This window comes from Heteronotia binoei, chromosome 21 (assembly GCF_032191835.1).
Source record: "Heteronotia binoei isolate CCM8104 ecotype False Entrance Well chromosome 21, APGP_CSIRO_Hbin_v1, whole genome shotgun sequence".
NCBI classification, from domain to species: domain Eukaryota; kingdom Metazoa; phylum Chordata; class Lepidosauria; order Squamata; family Gekkonidae; genus Heteronotia; species Heteronotia binoei.
In genome coordinates, this window is record NC_083243.1 from 41,471,000 (window position 1) to 41,493,163 (window position 22,164).

At 44.9% G+C, this 22,164-nt stretch overlaps 1 protein-coding gene across 1 annotated transcript in view; it reads left to right on the forward strand.

Annotated features, from left to right (window-relative positions):
• The first annotated feature begins 4,291 nt into the window (after window positions 1-4,291).
• Window positions 4,292-22,164, forward strand: part of KCNK10 (potassium two pore domain channel subfamily K member 10) — a 122,313-nt gene continuing 104,440 nt past the window's right edge. Inside the window, exons 1-2 of the mRNA XM_060263053.1 lie at window positions 4,292-4,388; window positions 5,350-5,407. Of these exons, the coding sequence (XP_060119036.1) occupies window positions 5,356-5,407 (52 nt within the window). The 5' untranslated portion in view covers window positions 4,292-4,388; window positions 5,350-5,355. The remainder of the gene's footprint in view (window positions 4,389-5,349; window positions 5,408-22,164) is intronic.

The following is a 22,164-nucleotide window of genomic DNA, read 5'->3' on the forward strand; positions in this document are numbered from 1 at the left end:
GAAAAGTACTTCTTTCTCTACTTTCTCCATCCCATGCATTATCTTGTAAACCTCTATCATGTCACCCCGCAGTCGACGTTTCTCCAAGCTAAAGAGTCCCAAGCGTTTCAACTTTTCTTCATAGGGAAAGTGCTCCAGCCCTTTAATCATTCTAGTTGCCCTTCTCTGGACTTTCTCCAATGCTATAATATCCTTTTTGAGGTGCGGCGACCAGAACTGCACACAGTACTCCAAATGAGACCGCACCATCGATTTATACAGGGGCATTATGATACTGGCTGATTTGTTTTCAATTCCCTTCCTAATAATTCCCAGCATGGCGTTGGCCTTTTTTATTGCAAACACACACTGTCTTGACATTTTCAGTGAGTTATCTACCACGACCCCAAGATCTCTCTCTTGGTCAGTCTCTGCCAGTTCACACCCCATCAACTTGTATTTGTAGCTGGGATTCTTGGCCCCAATGTGCATTACTTTGCACTTGGCCACATTGAACCGCATCTGCCACGTTGACGCCCACTCACCCAGCCTCAACAGATCCCTTTGGAGTTCCTCACAATCCTCTCTGGTTCTCACCACCCTGAACAATTTAGTGTCATCCGCAAACTTGGCCACTTCACTGCTCACTCCCAACTCTAAATCATTTATGAACAAGTTAAAGAGCATGGGACCCAGTACCGAGCCCTGCGGCACCCCACTGCTTACCGTCCTCCACTGCGAAGACTGCCCATTTATACTCACTCTCTGCTTCCTATTACTCAGCCAGTTTTTGATCCACAAGAGGACCTGTCCTTTTACTCCATGACTCTCAAGCTTTCTAAGGAGCCTTTGATGAGGAACTTTATCAAAAGCTTTCTGGAAGTCAAGGTAAACAACATCTATTGGGTCTCCTTTGTCCACATGTTTGTTCACCCCCTCAAAGAAATGTAACAGGTTAGTGAGGCAAGATCTTCCCTTGCAAAACCCATGCTGAGTCTTCCTCAATAACCCGTGTTCATCAATGTGCCTACTCATTCTGTCCTTGATAATGGTTTCTACCAACTTTCCCGATATTGAAGTCAGACTGACAGGCCTGTAATTTCCCGGGTCTCCTCTGGAACCTTTTTTAAAGATGGGGGTGACATTTGCTACCTTCCAGTCCTCAGGAACGGAGGCAGATTTCAATGAAAGATTACAGATTTTTGTTAGAAGATCCACAAGTTCAACTTTGAGTTCTTTCAGAACTCTCGGATGTATACCATCCGGACCCAGTGACTTATTAGTTTTTAATTTGTCTATCAGTTGTAGGACCTCCTCTTTTGTTACCTCAATCTGACTCAGGTCTTTCAATACCCCTTCCAAAATTAGTGGTTCTGGGGCGGGCAAAAAGTTCTCATCTTCCACAGTGAAGACGGAGGCAAAAAATTCATTTAGCTCCTCAGCCATTTCCCTATCCTCCTTCAGTAATCCTTTTACCCCATGGTCATCCAAGGGCCCCACTGCCTCCCTGGCTGGTTTCCTACTTCTAATATATTTGAAGAAAGTTTTATTGTTGGTCTTTATGTTTTTTGCAATATGCTCCTCATAGTCCCTTTTTGCCTGCCTGATCACAGTCTTGCATTTGATTTGCAGCAGCCTGTGTTCCCTTTTACTAATCTCACTTGGACTGGTTTTCCACCGCTACATATTCCTGGGAGATATGGTTCATATGATGATTCTGTACCCAGCCAGGTTTTTGAAATGTAGTGTGGTGCAGTGATCTGGTTCCAATCTTCTTTTACCATGAGGTTATTCAAGACAAGCTGCATGTCATAAGAAGATATTGGATTTATATCCCGCTCTCCACTCCGAAGAGTCTCAGAGCGGCTCACAATCTCCTTTACCTTCCTCCCCCACAACAGACACCCTGTGAGGTGGGTGGGGCTGGAGAGGGCTCTCACAGCAGCTGCCCTTTCAAGGACAACCTCTGCCAGAGCTATGGCTGACCCAAGGCCATGCTAACAGGTGCAAGTGGAGGAGTGGGGAATCAAACCCGGTTCTCCCAGATAAGAGTCCGCACACTTAACCACTACACCAAACTGGCTCTCATAAGCATCGCTAACCTGGATGGAGTGGTAGCATGCAAGGCAGTGGCAAACAAACTCTGACCATCTATATGACTCCAGCACAGTACAACCTGGACGTAAACAGCAGTTGAGTAGAAGATATTGGATTTATATCCTGCCCTCTGCTTCGAATCTCAGAGCGGTCACAATCTCCTTTATCTTCCTCCCCCACAACAGACACCCTGTGAGGTGGGTGGGGCTGAGAGGGCTCCCACAGCAGCTGCCCTTTCAAGGACAACCTCTGCCAGAGCTATGGCTGACCCAAGGCCATTCCAGCAGCTGCAAGTGGAGGAGTGGGGAATCAAACCCGGTTCTCCCAGATAAGAGTCCACACATTTAACCACTACACCAAACTGGGTCTCTAGTAGGTGCCAGGTGCCCATGTGAATTACCTTGAGAAAGGAGCAGTTTTGGTATTTCCCCGGGGTCTTTTTTGAAAGCCAGTTTGGTGAAGGGATTGTGTAGACTCTTATCTGGGAGAACCGGGTTTGATTCCCCACTTCTCCACCTGCACCTGCTGATATGACTATGGGTCAGTCATAACTCCCCCAGCTGTTCCTCTCAAGAGGAGTTCTCTCAGCCCCACCTATTTCACAGGGTGTCTGTTGTGGGGAGTAGAAGGCACTTTGAAACTCCAAGTGATGGGGGATATAAATCCAATCTCTTCCCCTAGATGTACAATCCACATTTGGTGTAGTGGTTAAGTGTGTGGACTCTTATCTGGGAGAACTGGGTTTGATTCCCCACTCCTCCACTTGCACCTGCTGAAATGGCCTTGGGTCAGCCATAGCTCTGGCAGAGGTTGCCTTGAAAGGGCAGCTGCCCTGAGAGTCCTCTCAGCCCCACCCACATCACAGGGTGTCTGTTGTGTGGGAAGAAGATAAAGGAGATTGTGAACCGCTCTGAGCTGAGGGCGGAATATAAATCCAATGTCGTGGTCTTCTTTATTTCTTGCTTACTGCCTAGATTGATCGTTGCAAAAGTCAACAGAGAACTGAATGAATATGGTGCAAACCAGTTTCCCTTACAGTCTGGATTGGTGAGCAGCTGATTCGCATACATGTTTTGAACCGTGTGTGTGTCCGCATGGATGGGAAGGGGGACTCCAAAAGTGATGCCCAACCCCCTGACGAGGCTCCCCCCGTGCAGGAACTTGTTCCATCCAGTCCCCAAGGTGCTCGGGATTGTCTGCCTGGGAGGAGGCAGCCAAGCAGACACGATTGTTGTGACGCCGCCGCCGCCTCCAGATCCAGCCGACCTTCCCCGGAGAGCCCCTCCGGTGCCAACCTGTCTTCGACCAGAAGTCAGCCCTGGAGGAGGGCAGCAGACGCGGCAACGCTGGCAGGGGCGGCAAAGGCAAAGCAGGCGCGGGGAACGGGGGGGGGGGGGGGCAGAGCAAGGCCGGACGCGGGGAAACCTCCCTCAGCGTTGGGGGGATTCGGCTCGGAAGGGGAGAAAGAAGTGTCTGGAGGAACCAAATTGCTCAGAAGTCAAGTTGCTAGCAGCCCACTTTCACCCCCTGATCCCTCTACCTGCACAGGGTGCTTTGAAAACATATACACTCCCAAGTAAAAAGAGCTGATGCGTCTTTTCCCACCTCACACAGACGCACGTCATGCCTGAGTTCCCCCCTCCCAATCCCGGGCAGACCACCCAGCGCGGGGACCGCGCAGAACCCCCCCCCCCTCCCCGGGTAGTCCTTTTGCATTTGTCCTTCTAATGCAAATGCAGGAGCGCTAGTTCCGGGAAAAGGAAAAGGTTTGCATAGATGGAGAGAACGGAAGGCCCTCTTAATAACCGGGAAAGCCGCCAAAGGGCTGGCGGGTCAAGTGTGCAACAGGGAAACCCGCCTGGAGTCCAGCAGCGGGCCCTTCAAGACGGGCTCAAGCTGAGGCCTGCAGAAGCAACCCGGAGTCCGGAGCTCGCTTCTTCAGGGGCACAGAGGAGCAGCTTCAGGCGCCAGACGTGCAGCGCACTCCGCGTTTCTGTTTTCCCCTAACCCAGAAGCGCGGGATTCGCACCTCGGGCTTTGGCGCTGTCTTCTTTTCTTTGCAGCCATCGCCGGGCAAGAGGGGGAGGGGGGGCGGAACTTGGCCTCTCGTGGGATCCCGCAACTGCGCTGGGCGAAAACTTCTCCCGCTGCCCCCCCCCTTCCTTTCCTGCTGCAGGGACTCCCTCTGCAGCTCTCGTGTCGTCCCCCCCGCCGCCGCCGCCTCTCCTACCCAGCCAAGCGCGTCTCCGCTGCAAAACTCCACCTAACAACACCGCAATGCAATCTCCTCCTCCAGGCGAGGAAGGGAGCCAGTAAGTAGCCAGCCGGGCTTGGCGCCCCCCCCCCCCGCCATGCAACCTGAGCTCCACCCCCCCTCCAAAGAGGGAGTACTCAGCCGCGTGCCCTTTTGCACCCTGTCTGGGAAGCCAGAGACCCCCCTCCCCCTCTGCCGCCGAAGTTTCAGCCCCAACCTAAGCGGGAGAGTCTGCCTTGCTGCTCGCTTGCGCCCGTTGCGCGCTCGCTTGCTGCATTCAGATGGGATCCTCTCCCCCCCCCTCCTCCTCCTCCAAGCCATGCGGCTGCAGCTCCCGCCAGCCCGCCGCAGATGACTTTCCCCGTCCCAGCTTCTCCTTGCAAGCCATGCGCAGATCTTGAACCGGTGGCTAGGTGGGTGAGGGAGGGAGGGAGGGAGCAGCGGGTGTTGCATGCATTCTCTTCTCCAGATGCATTAGCACGGCGCGGGAGCTTGGCTGGCAGCAGGCGAGGCTTGGCTGGCTGGCTGGCGAGCGTCCCTGGCAGCCGGGCTCTGCATCTGGCTGGATGAGGCACATTCACGTGTGCGCCGCCCGCTGAATGTGTAATGCTGCAGTGGGCCACTCACACCACCCAAGGAGCAGCCGCGAATGGTCCAGACCAGCCAGCTGCTGCGAGGGAGCGCGTATAAAAACCGGGCAGCTCCTTGGATCAGACTCTCGCGTCGCGCTCCGGGCCCTTCTTGGATGGTTCGCCGGGCTCTCTTGGGCATTTTCGACTGGGAGGTGGTGGTGGTCTCTTGTTGCCCGCTGGCCCTTCTCCGCCACCAAAGCCCCCCTCCCTCCTTTTCACGTCTATAGCTGCCTTTTGCCTGGCAACCGCCTGTTTCCCCACCACCCCTCCAAGGGCGCAGCAGGTCCCCTCCCCGGCCTGAAATTAATTTGTTTATTTGGCTGCGGCGCCCAGGCAGCAAAGGTTGGGAATTCATTTTATTCTGCCCCCCCGCCTCCTTGTGCAAAGGAAGCGATGAAATTTCCAATCGAGACGCCAAGGAAACAGGTGAACTGGGATCCACAAGGTTGGTGCTGCTTTTTTATTTTATTTTTTTTAAAATAGATACGTTATTATTTTTAATCCTTCTCGCCAGTCGTGGTAACTGAGACTGTCAGTCCTCCTACTTAAGGACTGGGAGGAAAGGGAGTAAGTAGCTGAGATTTGAACTGGAGGCTTTGTTGTTATTGTAGCTCCGTCCCGCCTCCCCTTGGTTACTCGCTCTCTCTCGTCTTGGAAGCTGGTCAACCTTACTGCCGTCTTGGGGTAGGAAGAAACTTGCCTGACTGTAAAAAGCAAACAAACAGATCGCCAAATGTGACATTTTCTTTCTCCTCCCAGCCCAATTCTTCCCGCCCCCTCCTGCGTTTTAGTTTCGCTTAAACTGGAAACTTGTCTGGAGAGGATAAACATCCCCTGGGGGGTTATTTGATTTTGTTGTGAGATTCCTTTGTTGCTTGTGGCAATTGTTGTCTCCGGCCAATGGGGTGGTGGAGAGAGCGGAGTGACCATCCACTCTAGTGTCCTGAAAGTCAAACGGCTCTTGGACATTAGGTAGCTGGGATAGAAAAGCCACTGCAGTGGGCTGCTTCTTGGGATAGGACAGGCTGGGGAGACAACCAAGCTTAAAGAGTCCCTTCAGATATTTTGCTCCACCTTTTTAAGAATTAAGCAGTGCTCCCAGTTTGGTAGCTGGTTGGATTAACTCTGTGTTTAGATGGAGAGTATGTTTGAGGAAGGTTGTTTGGGTGAGGCATACAGGCAAGGGTGATGTACGTGCAGCTGCTGTGGCTATGAAGACACTTGAACACCCAGATGCAGGCTTCTGGCAATTTGTGGAGCAGCAAAATCAATTCTTAAGTCATGTTTTTAAGGTTTGGTATGCTTCCTGGGAAGGCAGCCAAGATTATCTTGGAGACTGGCACACTTAGGGTTGCTTTTATAGCTTGGTGCAGGGTGAAAACATATGCCCATAGGCTTGTGTGGCATGAATAGTGTTGTGTTCTCAGAAAGGGATGACTGCTTGATGAGTTTTGTGAGAGTCTCCCATTGTTTGTCTCCCCTTTTTACTCCTTTTTCACTTCAACAGTGGTCATCCTGGGTGCAGTAGTTGACTTTAATAGCAAAGCTGAAGTAGGAGGTGTACAACAATATCCATAAAGCTTTATTTGCTTGCCTGTCTTCCGTAATGCTTGGTCTCCATGTACCAGTATGTAAGAACCGTGAAAATTATGTTGATGGTAAAATTTTTGGTGTGTAAAAACTGGAACAATAAATATTTTAATCCAACCAGACATCTTGGGGTTTTTTTTGTTTTCTCTCCATTTCTTAAAAAATTAGGTATTTATTTATACCCCCCCCCCAAAAAAAAAATAATGATCACTGGTAGTGGGGCATGATTCTTAATTTTCAACAGGTGGTTGGTTCCAATTCACCAGTTATGTTGAGAAGTTCAAAACAATCAGCCAACGCAGATGATGTAGTTCTTTCCTCCAGTGTGATGTCTGGAGTGCACTGCATTTTTGACTACATTCTCACACTTGGGCTGACATCACCCATTAGTCCTGAAGTGATGCCAGAAATGAAGAGCTGGCATTTTAAAGTTCCCACTGTGTTGCCAGCACTAGACATGGGACAATTTTAGGCTGTCTTAGAAATGGTATGGAAGCCATTGGCTCATGGGTTTGTTTGCTTATTTATTTAATTCATTTGAACCCCATGCTTCTCCCCAAAGCAATTTAGATTGTTCTCCTCTCACCCATTTGATCCTCATAACAACTGTGTGAGGTAGGTTAGGCTGAGAGATGTGACTGGCCCAAGGTCACCCAGCAAGCTCCCATGGTGCAAGTGGGGATTCGAACCCAGGTTTCTGAGATGCTAGTCCAGTATTCTTAACCACCACACCGACTCTGTCATCCCATGGTGCTGCTATAATATTTAAATGCCCCCAGGCAGGGTTAATTGGTAAAAATCTTTACCCCTTGGTTTTTGTTTTTGAAGCTAGCCATGACTGTCTTAAATTAATGGGAATTTAAGGGGTGGTGCTCGGACTGTGAGTCATAGTGCCACCACTAGAATAAATTTGAATATTAGGATTACTAGATCGTTTGCCTTTCACATTTATTTATAGGTCTCCTACAAATAATTTATAAAAACATGAACTTAGATAAAACATTAAAATGACAGGAAAACCCAAAAATATGTTAGCTCGGTAGATGTAGTAATTGTTCCACAAGGGTGACAGTTTAGGAACTAACAGCAGCCATTGCACTTTTATTCTGCAGTTAGTATGCTACCTGTTGGGCAGTTTCCCATTGTCTCGTTTCATTGTGTGACAGATACTGAAGGTAGACAGAAGAGAGTCTGTCCGCTGCACTTCACTGTGTGAGTAAATGGATTAGTGTGTGGTATGGGAAGAGGAGGGGCACAAAACATAAGCATAATTTCATTGGTTGCCTCTATGAGAAGTCTACTTACCGCCTGAATTGTTAACCTGCTAAGCAGCTTTTTACGCAATATATTTTAATGCCATTTACTGGTAATATGACAGAATAATATGAAGAGGACTGTGATTTGGCTAACTGAGTTCTCTTTGTATCATGACTCAGAATCGCAAACTTTTCCAGTTGCTTGAATGTAAGAGGCAGGAGCAGAATCTCTTAAAAAGAAAAGGAATGCTGAGCTTGTATTTCACCCTTCCACTGATTCCAGAATGAGTGCTTTGGCAAGTTATTTATTTACTTGTATGCCTTTGTTTTGGTATTTGCAAAGTCTAGGGGAGTAATACTCATTATCTGACTTAGGGGGTCAATGTTAAAATATAATTACCATCTGTTAAATCATTTGATGTTCTCAAATGGATGGAACTATGTAAGTTAATTACAGCACATTTAGAATCAAGTGCTAAAACAATTAAGTGGGCTGAACAACTTCAAATGCCGCTTCTCCACAAAGCTGCCACAACATTACTTTTCTGAACACAACGCATGATGAAATGTACATAAGATGTATGCCCTTATAGCTTACAAATTGCCAGATGCTCCTCTAACTCTAGTTTGACTCAGATGTCTATTTTATTAACGTAGTGATTATTGTGCTTGTAATACTGCATGGTTGTTTGAAGTTTTCTTTACTCCACAAGATGTATTGGTTAGAGGAGGAAAGCTTTCATATGATGGAATTGTCAGTTGTCATTCAGTAAATGATTAGATTGCATGAATCCATGTCCAGATACAAATTCAACATCCCTCATGCAAGTTGGTTGACCAAGGGGAGGACTGGTTCATACAATACTTTGTTCTTCTTTCTTCATTCATGGTAGGTTGTTTCACTTGTGTGCGTAGTGTTACATAATAACTTTGGAGCTCATGGAACTTAGCTGTGGTAACTTTTGTTGAGGGTGCTGTTGTGTGGCAAACTTGAGATTGTCCTTGTGTAACACACGAAATGACCCTCTGAGCACTATGAGTAAATATCAGTGGATAAACACAGTGCTGCCCAATTCCTGTGAATAGGTTAATGAAGCAGAGATATTACATTTTTTTGTGAAATGACAGGGCAATGGGGAAGAATAAAAAGAAATCAAGAATTATGCTGGACAATTGCTACCAGCCTTGTGGGACAATCTATGGTATCTAATAGTACCTCAATTTTGAACCTCCACAGAATGTAATGGTTGTGTAGCCTGAGTTTTAGCCATGTATAGTTGCTACGGTAACATCAGTCATTTGGGCCTATCTCTGTTGGTGAGAAAGTGCAAGCTTTCCAATATGAAAAGGAACTGTGTGATGTCTGAACACCACTTTCCTCCTTCAGAATAGAACATGACTGGTTGTAATGTAGCATCTCACCTGCATTTTAATTTTTGAGGCTTTATAATCAGGTCTTATATGGTGCAAACTAAACGCATCCAGCCTTAGCCAGAACATGCATTCTCCTTACAGGAAACCATAGTTTATGACTTCAGTTTGGTCAGGATTATCCTCCAAATTTACAGTACAGTTCTAAGCAGAATTACACCTAAACCCATTGACTTCACTGAATTTAGAAGGGTTTACCTCTGCTTAGAACAGCATTTTTAGATATTTTCAGATTCCACTGACATAATTGAAATAGCTGAATTAGTAGCTTGGGTCCTGCAAGCCCAAGGGAAAAGGCAAAACATTGACACTATAGAGACAGAACAAATAGTAGGGATGCCAGCCTCCAGGTTGGGCCTGGAGATCCACCAGAATTATGGCTAATCTTTGAACTATGGAGATCAGCACCGCAGGAGAAAATAGGTGCTTTGGAGGGTGGACTTTATGGCATTGTACCCCACAGAGGTCCCGGTCCTCCCCAGGCTCTATCCCTAAATCCCAAGGGTTTCCCAACCTGGATCTGGTCATCCTGCCCACCCCATCCCCCACCAGTTGCTGGGGGGTGGATCTGGCAGTCCTGACAAATAGTCAGATGAAGGGCCATTTGTGGCATCATGTCTGTGGAATGGCTTTCCTAGAGGTTCCTCTGGTACCAGAAAAGAGCTTTCATTTTTTTGGTCTGATGTTGCTTTGGCTTCTCTTTACTACTGTACAATCGTAGTGATTTTTAAAAATGTTTTGTCAAGACTGGCTGATGATGTAGTGTTTTTATGATTTGATTTAGAAAAGCAAGATACACATCTCTGTGATACTTCTGATTCTGTTTAATTAATAAATATTCTGTGAATGATGGGACCTTACCACACTCTCCAGAATCTTTTGCCCCTGTTTTTGATAGAATCATGTCACATACAATGGCAGGAAGGGATATACAATCCTTACCATATTTCCTTGTTTTATTGCCAGCAAGCATTACAGTCACTCCTTGCGTTTGCTGAAACTCACCTTTCAACTCATTTATTGTTGTTTGTTCATCTGAAACATTTCTGTTCTGCTTATTACACATGAGGCAGCTTATAAGAGGTTAAAAGTAGAACATCTCTTAGCGATCAAAGAAAACATTTGAAAATGAATAAGATCTTTCGGTGGGCCCCTGGAAGGAAAACTTTTGGAAGAAACTGGATTTAAAGGAAAGAGAGTTGGTAGTACATAAGAAAATCTGGAAAACAATTGAGTGTGGTGGGTGAGGTTAACAGGCTGTGCCTGCATCAGCACAAATTCACCCACTCATAAAACTTGAGATGCAGGCTGATGCATGATTCATGGGGCCTGGGTAGCCGAGCAAGTGGATCGCCTCACAACTGAAATGCAGGATCTGTAGGGCACACCAGCCTCTTCTACCTACTCTGAAAATAGGATTGCACTGGAAGTGAACTTTGAAAGTGCTGCTTTCCCCTTTTGCTGAGGAAATGTCAATGTGGGGATGGGTCTTTATTAATCATTCACGTACCTGTACATTCTCCTCTGCCAATGCATCCCAAGCCAGTTTTCCTTAATCAGCATCTGTCTGTCTATCATCAGTGTATCATCCAGGACTTATCATCCAGCAGGAACTTATTTGCATATTAGGCCACACCCCTGATGTCACCCTTGTTTCACACAGGGCTTTTTTGTAGAAAAAGCTCAGCAGAAACTCATTTGCATATTATGCCACACCCCTGACCCACAAGCTAGTAAGAACTGTGTTCCTGCTAAAAACCCCCCCAGCCCTGCTATCATCTATCCTCCCCCCTCTCCCCCCCATTTATAGTCTGTCTTTCTCATGGACAGCATTTAAAATAAAAATATATATAAAACATTTAAACAATTTAATAAAACATATGGACATACAACAAACGTAACAACACAACTGGCTTCCTGCTTTCTTGGTTGCAGTCTCCTTTTTTAACTTCACAACAGGTTTTTGAGGTAAGTTTAGGCTGATAGAGAGAAAGTGAGTAGCCCAAGATCACCCAGCAAGCTTCCAAGTAGGGATTTGAACATGGGTCTCCCAGGTCCTTGTCAGACTCTCTAACCACTATACCCTGTTGCGCAATTGGTTTCAGATCTTTCAACTTCAGTCTTCTGATCTGAAATACATAGATAATAATATAGGCCTTCTGTGATGTAAGGATTATTGAGAAAATGTATGCGAAAGCTGTTTGGATGTTTTAAAAAGTGTTTTGTAGATACTAAGTGTTATAGCAATAGGAAGCCTGCATGACTTTTTCCTTGCAATCTTTTGGAATTATTGTATATTGTTGGAAAGCTTGTATGTTAGTGAAATGAATGGAGAAGCATTTAGCTGTATAAAAAGTAATAAAAAATAATTTTACTCAAGTCAAAGAACTGCATTTGACTTACCTGGAGACTGATTACGTTAAGAGGTAGAAAAAAATGATATTGAGGCTAGTTGACAGGAAAAGTCTCTGGGGCACTGTTAGTAGTTAAATTCAGTTAATCTTGGACTTCTGCTTAAATGATAAATATCACACTTTATGCAGCTGCCACATGTGGACATGAGCAATCCATTCATCCGTTTATGGATAGTCCCCAGCCAGTCTCACAAATCCATACAATGCCACTGTAGCAGGGAAAGTCTAAGTACTTTTGTGTCTTTTCTGTAGAACGGGATAAAAAGTGAGGAATCACATTCAGCTAGACAAGCCTCAATTGACTATGTATTAAAAGATACTCCTGTGAATGCTTGATTTCTTTTGTACAACGTGCTAAACGTGCTAGAGGGACAAAACAGACTGCCGCATCTGGTTCAAGCAGAATATTCATACTTCAAACTTGTAACAGTCTCTTTGCGTGTATGCACACGCACACAATTAAAATAGTTATATTCCATCTTTCTTTAACAGCCAAGCCTGTTTACATCATAGCCATAAACAATCATCATAAAACATGGTTGTTATTAATTTTTTAAAAATAGTTGCTATAGTGATATGATAACCAGCCGAGCAAGTTCAAGCCCTGAGAATGTTTTCCTGGGAGAAATCCACATTGAATTACATGGGGTTTACTTCTGAGTAGACCTGCCTAGGAGTGTTCCTTCTGTGAGCAGCAATACGTAACATAGGATGCCAGAGAGCCAGTTTGGTGTAGTGGTTGTGAGCGGTGGATTCAGATTTGATTCCCCACTCCTCTACATGCAACTGCTGTGTGATCTTGGGTCCATCACAGCTCTCTCAGAGCTGTTCTCCCAGAGCTCTTTCAGCCCCACATACCTCACAGGGTATTTGTTACGGGGAGAGGAAGGGAAGGAGATTGTAAGCCTCTCTGAGTGATGGGTGGGGTATAAATCCAATCTCTCCTTCTCCTCCTTTCCCCTGAGCATATACAACTGCCATCTGAGTTTGTCATTATCAGTCCACTATATGGGCCAGTGAGGCATTTGTGCCAGGCACTACAATGTCCAGCTTCCTTGCCTACGCAGCTGCCAAGGCCACTAGCATGATCAGTGGGATGCTTTTGAGTGGGTCCTTCTATTTTACCTTTCCCCAGGATTTGTGGTGTCTATACATGTACCAGACCACTTTGATCTGAAGTTGCTGCTGTTCCCTTCTGGATTTAAAGTGCATGTTCAGATAGTGACATCTACTTACTATTTCCCAGTTGCTGCCACCCTGTTCTGATGTGCCTTTGAAGTGGAGTTATTAAGCACTGGGGAAGTCCAGACCTTACAGATGTCGGTGCTTTCATCCCGCATTTCTGGATGTCTGAACTCCCCTGTTGCTAACTGAAGCCACTTGTTAAGTGTGCACTTTCCTGTTTAACCCCCTGCCCCCTTTGATCAGATAGGGCAGGGATGGCCAACGGTAGCTCTCCAGATGTTTTTGCCTACAACTCCCATCAGCCCCAGCCATTGGCCATGCTGCCTGGGGCTGATGGGAGTTGTAGGCAAAAACATCTGGAAAGCTACCGTTGGTCACCCCTGAGATAGGGACATATACATAAGTGCATAATTGCCTCTGGGTCATCAGTCCCCATGTGTTTATTATTTCCAGTTTAGATTCATATTTTCTCTCTCCTCAAGATTGGTTTTCTTACAGAAGCCTCCAGTTTCAAAAATACTTCTCTGTGCTGAACTACATATCCCAGCAGCCTCCTCTAGCAATCCCATTGGCCATCAACGGCTTCCATCCTGCAAGAAGTTTGAAATGCTGCTTCCCAAAAGTGCTTATGTGCATGCTCAGAAGACAAATGTTGAAAAAAAACCTGCTTTACCGCCCACCCCATAGTTGTTGCACAGCAGTAATCTACCGCCCACCCCATGGTTGCCGCAGAGCAGTAATCTGATCAATCTGCCATGGAGTGAGCGTGCGTTGAAGCTGGTTATGGTGGGATGCCTGATCAAAACTCTGTTACACCCCCTCCCAATGGATTAATTAGTGACAGGGCCAGATTGCACTAAATCTGCTGCCTGACTGCAGCCTTTTGCTTGTAGTGTGACATGGGTTGTCAAATCTCCGGTATATTGGATACTAAAACTGCAAAGTAGGCTGAGAAATAATCAATGACTCATATGACAGAAGCTACAAACTTTGTGAATCAGATGAATAGATATCACAGAATCCAGACCAGGTCACAGAAAGTTGTATACATCTGGTTAGCAACTAACATTATGGAGAGCTGCACTGATGGAAGGCTTCATCCTAAAGTGTGCTACCCCTCATCTAAAGTGAACTACCAGCTAGTCCCAACATTGTTGGTACATACCTCTCTTGCCCCTTGGTTGTCAGCTTCCATGTTTCAGAGAGCTGAAATGAACACATACAGGGCTTTTTTTTGTAGCAAAAACTCCTTTGCATATTAGGGCACACAAGCCTGATGTAACCAATCCCCCTGGAGCTTACAGTAGGCCCTGTACGAAGAACCCTGTAAGCTCTCAGAGGATTGGCTACATCAGGGGTGTGTGGCCTAATATGCAAAGGAGCTCCTGCTACAAAAAAAAAAGCCCTGATACACATGTATTCTGCCTGATATGCAGATGGTCCCAATGTGAGCATGTGTAGAATTGTGCTGCTCCACTGCATGTTCAGTATGCATATCTTTGCAGAGTGGCAAAGATGTGAATGCCGAAAATGATTCCAAGAGGAGGGTCTTTTCATTAATTCAATTTCTGTAATGTTAGCATGCCTTTTCAAATTTGTCAATATTTTGTTCCTGTAGCAGAAAGTTGGGATTTTTTCTGCTGAGTCAAACTATGTGCTTCTTTCCCTTCTCTAGAGAAGCAATAGCAGAATTATTGCTCATCCATCCTTTGACCTGAAAACTGTTTCAGTATTAAAAGGATAGTGAAATGACTCTGGGAGTTTGTCTCACTGGGATAGATATGACTTCTCCCAATTCTTTTTCTGCTTCCTGTAAGAAATGGTGGTGGTGGTGGGGTTGTTGGGGAGGGAACTTTGTTGTGGAGAAGCAGCAATTAGCACTACCATAGCAACACCATCCCAGAAGACCAGCTTGTCATTTTATGCAACAGGTATGAAACAGTGAGCTTTACTGGAGCCAGTGAGTTCATGTCCCAGAAGAACTGACTCAGCCTTCATCCTTTGCAGGGAGATTGATAGAAAATTATGCATTGTTGTAAAGCACTCTCTGGAACAAGACTTAAAAAGCAGGGATAACTTATTTTCCACTATATGCCTCAAAGTTCCCCAGTGTTGCTCCCATGAAAATTAAGTTTATTCCCCCCAACATGGAGGGGGGGGACTGTATAAGTCTGTGTTCCAGGTTCAGTATACAGGAAGATTCAGAGACCATAAATTATTGTTTGTTAAGTGGTCACATGCTTGATTTTTGGGAGCCTCTATATACAGTGGCAGCATTAGGGGAAGGGTTTGGCCTTTATTACCCTGTTTGTGAGTCCGGCAGGGCAGGTGGTTGCCCCCTGTGTGAAACAGAATGCTGGACTAGATGGACCACTGCTCTGATACAGCAGGCTCTTCTCGTGTTCTTATGTAGGGTTTGCAGCCAGTTGCCGGTGTTACACTTAGGAGTTCTTTGGACAAACTTTCAATCTCGCTTTGATGGGCAGGGCGGTGGGCAGAAAAATACAGGATTGTGTTCAAAATGCAATCACTGGATTTCTTCTCCATAGGTACAAACATCTACACATGGATGGGACCCTTGAAATCCAACCACATGGGGGCTGTTCTAAGCAGCAGGCTGTATGTGTAGCCACTCATTGTACAGATCTGCCAGATTCGTAGCAAACTTCCACCCCTCTTTCTATGATCAGAAAGAGACTTTGGCAAGAGGCAGGGGCGATTTATGCTGATTTCTCACTTCTGCACTGCCACCCCAGTGACACACCCCGTGTCATTCCTGGAAAAAACCCTGACCCACAGGAGCTTGGTGGGGAGGGTAAAGTGAGAAGCAACAAAAATCAGTCCCACGTACATTTCTGTCTGCCAAAACCTTTCAGTAATGCAGCTACACTGGTCAGTCTGTGTGGCAAGTAGTTCACCATGTTGAGCTGTCTCTGCTTTCTTAAGATTTCAAATGAGAAGGGCAGAATCACTAAGTAGGGAGAGTTCTCAACGGGTTCAATGTATCTAATGCAGCCTCCCCTTGGATGTTTGCATGTGAGAATTGGCAATAACCAAGAGGGATGAATCAGTACAAAAAAGAGAAAAGCCTGCGCAAGAAGCCCAGGGAAATAGTATGAGAATCTCATCAGTGGCAGGTTTGTAACTTGATCTCTTCCTATTGAATACTGAGAAATTTGAATGAAATTTAGTATGCACATTCAGGACATATTTCATGTTTGAATAACATCTTGATGTCTGCACCTGCTTTCAGAGGGGCCAGAAAGATGCCACACACCATAATGCAATATATTCCTTAACAACCAAAATATTGCAGTAGAACTTGACATTTATTTTTATGATACAATTCATCATTTGAAATGCAAATATCCTTGAATGCTGCACTAATTTTTTAAGGAGGGAGAAGTGAAGTGCATTGTAATGCATTACGTAGACTGAGGTCTCTAACGTTGTGTTGTGCTAGTTATAAATTTGGATGGGCACATGGAGTCAGTGTCAAGAGGCTTTTTAGTGATATGGGAATACTGCTATGACTTCTGTTCAGCATATTTCTGGGCATCTCATCATAGCCTCTTGTTCCCTGTGTGTGAAACTGTTCTTTCTGGGCTTTATTTTTTACTACTGTCATTTTAGTCAGAATAAACAACATTGTGTTGTGTGTGTGCATGTGTGTGTATGTTTTGCCCCACTGATTCTCAAGTTGATTCCAGTCCAGATTACACGGACTGCTTGCGCACAGGAGGAAATAACAATGAACATGCCCTCAGAGTTGTTATAGCTGTTGGTAACTAGGTAAAGCAGGTACAAGAGAGCCAGGCTGAAAGATGGTGTTTTGGCTGGCATAGTTCCATCAAAATCTGGAATGGGCCAGCTGACATTGGCTGTTGTTTCCAACAGTGTCAAATGTTGCCAAAGGTGCTTTATTGCTGTTTTTTGAGAGAGCTCATTGGACAGCTATTCATATTAAATGAGTTTCTGCAAGAAGATTTTTTAAAAGCGGGGACTATTATGACCTCAAAAATCCTAAGCCTCCCTCCTGATCGATTTTTTAAAAAGATATTTAAAAAAGGACAGAAACATTCAAATTTCAGGTAGCTTTCAAAAATAGTAAAAAATGACCAAAATATAAATCTACCAGCTGCTTAGCCATGATAACTAAATGCAGCCTCTTATGTTCAGAGACAGTGTATCTTTTGAATCTCAGTCACTGGGCACAAACTGTTGGAGACAACTTTCCTTTGATACCTTTCCTGTTTGTGGGATCCCTGCATGATTCTGCTAGAAACTGGACACTGCTCAAAGCAATCTTTGGTTTAACCCTACAGAATTTATTACTAGAAATGAGCAAGAGACGACAACACAAGATGGTAAAACTCCAGACTTTTCATTTGTCCCGCTGCATAAAGATGACAGCAAGACCACAGACAGCATAATAATTTTGTGCTGTTAAGTCTCAGTTGGCTCATGGTGACTCAAAGACCACGGTGTTTTCAAGGCTAGAGATGAGCCAAAGTGGCTTGCCATTGCCTTCCCTTGTGTAAAAATTCCTTTGGGGTCTCCTATACCAGTAGTCACTGTGGCCCACCTGGCTTAGCTGCCAGGCTGTGATGAGATCAGGCTAATCAGCACTATTCAGGCTCTTTTGTGTCATATTAACAGGTATTATTTCCCTTAAAATGGAAAGGAAACCCCTGCTCTGCCTTTTAGGCTTTCACAGAGCGCTCTCCAGGGTGCTGAATGCATTCTGTAGACCAGGGGTGGCCAACGGTAGCTCTCCAGAAGTTTTTGCCTACAACTCCCATCGGCCCCAGCCAGCATGGCCAATGGCTGGGGCTGATGGGAGTTGTAGGCAAAAAACATCTGGCAAGCTACCGTTGGCCACCCCTGCTGTAGACTTACAAAACTGCAAGCTCAGTAAACAGCTGCACAGGGAGAAAGGGAGGCAAAAAGTAGCAATTTCTGTCCGTGGCTTTGGTTCAGTACTTTTATTTCAGCACGGAGACACTCTGCTGCAGTGCTATGAAGTCAGGATTGGGGCTGCTCTTCTGCCTCTGGGTTGCCTGTTCTCATTAATGAAGAGCTCTTCCATGATGCTTGGAAAACGCCGATCCTTGAGCAGTCTCCATATTCTAACCTTGTTTACTGTAAGGTCAAATGAAGGTGCAAGGTATATTTTGGGCCTCACCTGCCTATATCAGACTCTTCAAAGGCCCTTGATTTGAGTCTTGCTTGGAGTGCCTTGCACATCCCAGCCCTCAGAAGGTTAGAATGTGCCCCAGTTTGTGCAATTCTGCACCTAGATCTGGCCAACTATATCCGTAGTTTCCCCCAAAATACTTCCTCTTTCTAAATTAATCATTATGATAATTACAAAACTGCACCTTCTGGAATCTCATGCTTTACATTTTCTGGATTGTTTGACTTGGTTTGATTTTTACTAACCTTATTAGTGATACTCAGTGGCTCAAGAGCTATATGTGGCTCTTTGGCATGACACCTGTGGCTCTTCTGAGCACTGTTCACCAAATTTGGCACTTGCCCCATGTTTCAGGAAAGTGGGCAAGGCTGTTGCCCGGTGAGGCTTGTTGTTAAAAGGTGGTTCTCACCTTGAAGCATTCACTGCCAGAGGGAGTGGAAGATGGGTTCACTGCAGGCTGTGATAGAAATAAAGGGCCCAGAACATCATTTGGACGCAAGCATGGTTATAATTACATGTCTAATAGTTTTATTATGTTGTTGCATGTGCGCATTCAGTAGGATGGCACATGAAGCATATGGAAAGTCCTGGAGCTCGTTTGGTTTCTGATAATTGCAAATGTGTCTCTGTGCAGGCTACAAATCTCAAAGAAAATATTTTTCAGCAGAGCCAGTTTGGTGTAGTGGTTAAGTGTATGGACACTTATCTGGGAGAACTGGGTTTGATTCCCCACTCCTCCACTTGCACCTGCTGGAATGCCTCTGGGTCAGCCATAGCTCTGGCAGAGGTTCTCCTTGAAAGGGCAGCTGCTGTGAGAGTCCTCTCAGCCCTATCCACCTCACAGGGTGTCTGTTGTGGGGGAGGAAGGAGATTGTGAGCCACTCTGAGATTTGGGGTGGAGGGCGGGATATAAATCCAATATCATCTTCTACAAACTGAGTACCACTGATGTATTGTTAGATTTTTTAAATGATAAAACGTTGAGAATTTTAAGTGCCATAAAAATCTAATCAATCGGTGTGAAAGTACTTCATGACTGTCACCAAGTATGGTGGCAACAAATAACTGCCCTCTCTCTAAAAGGACCGTAAATAAATTAATGGAGATTAAGTATCTCAAGGGCTAATTGAGCTGTTATATGAAACAAGCACGTTGACCGTCGGATTGTTCCTAAGCCATAAGGATGCTGCAGGGAAAGGGCAGAAAGCAATTGTGAACAAATCCTTTGTTACTCTGGCACAGCCTGCAAGGGATTACTTCATTGTTCCCATCTGCCCAGTTCTGCAGCTTTTTCATTGGAGTCAGGATGCTGTGTCCATTGATACGATCTAGCAAGACTTTTGAGAACTGAATGTTGTAGACAAGGGATAACCATCACCTCTACTTTGCAGCTGAAATACCAGAGGCATCTGACTGAATGCTGGATAAGCCATTTTGTGGTTCTCAGTTGTGAGGAGGTGATGTGTGATGTGAGTGCTTGCTGTGTGCGTTGATTGTTTTAAACTTTAATCAACATTGTATGATGTAAAGGTGTGCGTTCTTTTTAATTTTGCCACTGCCCCCCCCCCCCCAAAGTTCTGGAGGCTTCTTATCCCATAAGTCATTGTTAAGTTTTTAAAACAAGGCACAGAAGGCAGTATTTTAGAAAGAGAACTATAGAAATGAGTTAGATGGTTTGGAATCAGACTCTTTGTGGAAGATACCAAAAGTTGTGTTCCCTAGGGATGCCATGTCCAAACGCACATGATAACTCTTCTAAATAAATATGTTATGTGAAAATAGATTTCTCCTCATTATCAGTGTTGTTGTTTACATGCTTTCTTACATCCTTGTTGATCAGATTAATTGAGCCCATTTTAATCCTCTTGCTGTTCTTACATTCGTACTTCACTATGATTTCGTACTGTCTTCAGTAGAAACCATTCTAAATGATTTCCTAGGCTTGACTTTATCAAAATTAAAAGCTGCTTTACACATGCATGCACATCCCTTGGCTACTTCTTATTTTTTATACTCAAGCAAACATGTGAACTGACTCTGCTGAAAAATATTTTCTTTGAGATTTTTTATCTTTTTGTCCTACCCTTCCTCCAAGGAGCTTGAGGGAGAGATTGCCTGTCTTCCCCTCCATTTTATCCCCACCACCAGTGAACAGCAGTAACTTTTCCTCCCTCTCTTATAATACTAGGATGGGGGGGGCATGATGCAGTAGATGAGCAGTATATTCAGAAGAAACAAAAAGAAGTTGTAAAATGCCCTGCCTGCCTGCCTGTCTCTCTCTCTCTCTGTGTCTGTCTGTCTCATTCTTACACTGTATTTTTTTCAAGGAACTCATTGATTTATCCTTTTGCATTTTATCCTCACAAAACCCAGAGTCTTTGGCAGGGAAGGTGGCTACACTCTGGAAACAAAAGTTTCTTGACTCTGCTCACTCTAAAGGCCTGTGGAGCTGGACCAATCATGGAATTTTGTTTTATGTGACTTTTGCCTTGAGTCTGACTGGTGTGTGTGTGTGTATGTCCTGTTGGCAGCCCTGACAACAGCCCTGTGAGATAAGTTAGGCTTTGAAAGCGAGTGTAGTTTGAGGTCACCCAGTGTGCTTTACTGAGTGGGGATTTTGAGTCCCAGTCTGGCACACAGCCTTCATTCATATGGTAGTTCTTTCTGTGGTCATTAATCTGTGATGGCTCATTCAGACAAACAAGATATGATTCCGTGCCTACAAACTACAGGTGATGAAAATGCATTTATGACCTGATCCTATGTTTGGCCCTGAGAAGTGTTTTCCATGCTTCCTTTTTTTTGTCATCTCAACTACTTTTTAAAATAAAGTTGTGATTAAACCATCTCTAAAAAAGTGGTTTTTCATTTATTCTTTATATTCCATTTAAAATCAAGTAGGATATGGTTTAGTCCACGAAAGCAATTACTTTGGTGTCAATTATAGTTGATTGGACAGAATCTTGTGGGTTTTCTAGAAGTCAACAGGAATCATGCTGAAAGTTACTAGCTGGTGATGTATGGCAACTGCCACTCAGGGATTGTTTAAATACAACTATTTTTACAGGATTTTTGAAAAAAAGAATTACTGATCAGAATGATAAATGGACAGTTAAGCTTCATTCCTACATGGAATGTGGCACTGAGATTTCCTGGGTACAAAATAAAGACCAACATGACATGAAAAAGTATTCTTTCCACCTGGAGACTTCAAAACTGTAGGTGTTTACAGATTTTTGGAGAATTCCCAACTAACTTTAAGGTGGAGAGGATAACAGAGAGAAAGAAGACAACAGAAAAGAGGGAGGAGCCATCAGTGGTGAACATTAGTCCTTTTCAGGCATTACGTTTGGCTGTTCATGTAGGGAGAACAGACTTTGTGTGATGCTCCTAATATGTATTCCTAATGTCTGGAGGGGCCAACACACATACATTCTACCTTTGCAACACAGATACCACAACTGTGATTTCCAGGGTTCTGGAATGAATATAAGAACATAAGAGAAGCCATGTTGGATCAGGCCAATGGCCCATCTAGCCCAACACTCTGTCACACAGTGGCAAAAAAAACCAGGTGCCATCAGGAGGTCCACCAGTAGGGCCAGGACACAAGATGCCCTCCCACTGTTTCCCCCCAAGCACCAAGAATACAGAGCATCACTGCCCCAGACAGAGTTCCATCTATACCCTGTGGCTAATAGCCACTGATGGAACTCTGCTCCGTACGTTTATCAAATGCTTGTAGCAACCCTGAAAGCCCTGTGGTACAGTGGTAATCTGCAGCACTGCAGTCCAAGCTCTGTTCACAACTTGAGTATGATCCCGGCGGAAACTGGGTTCAGGTAGCCGACTTGAGGTTGACTCAGCCTTCCATCCTTCCGAGGTCAGTAAAATGAGTACCCAGCTTGCTAAGGGTAAAGTCTAGATGACTGGGGAAGGCAATGGCAAACTCCCCCATAAGAAGTCTGCTGTGAAAGTGTCATGATTCGATGTCACCCCAGAGTCAGAAATGCACCTTTACCTTTTTTACTGTAGCAACCATGAGAATATGTGCATTGACCATTTCAGACAAAAAGGGAATTGAATGTATTGAGAGGATGACAAGCAGGGTGTTCTTGTAAATACATCA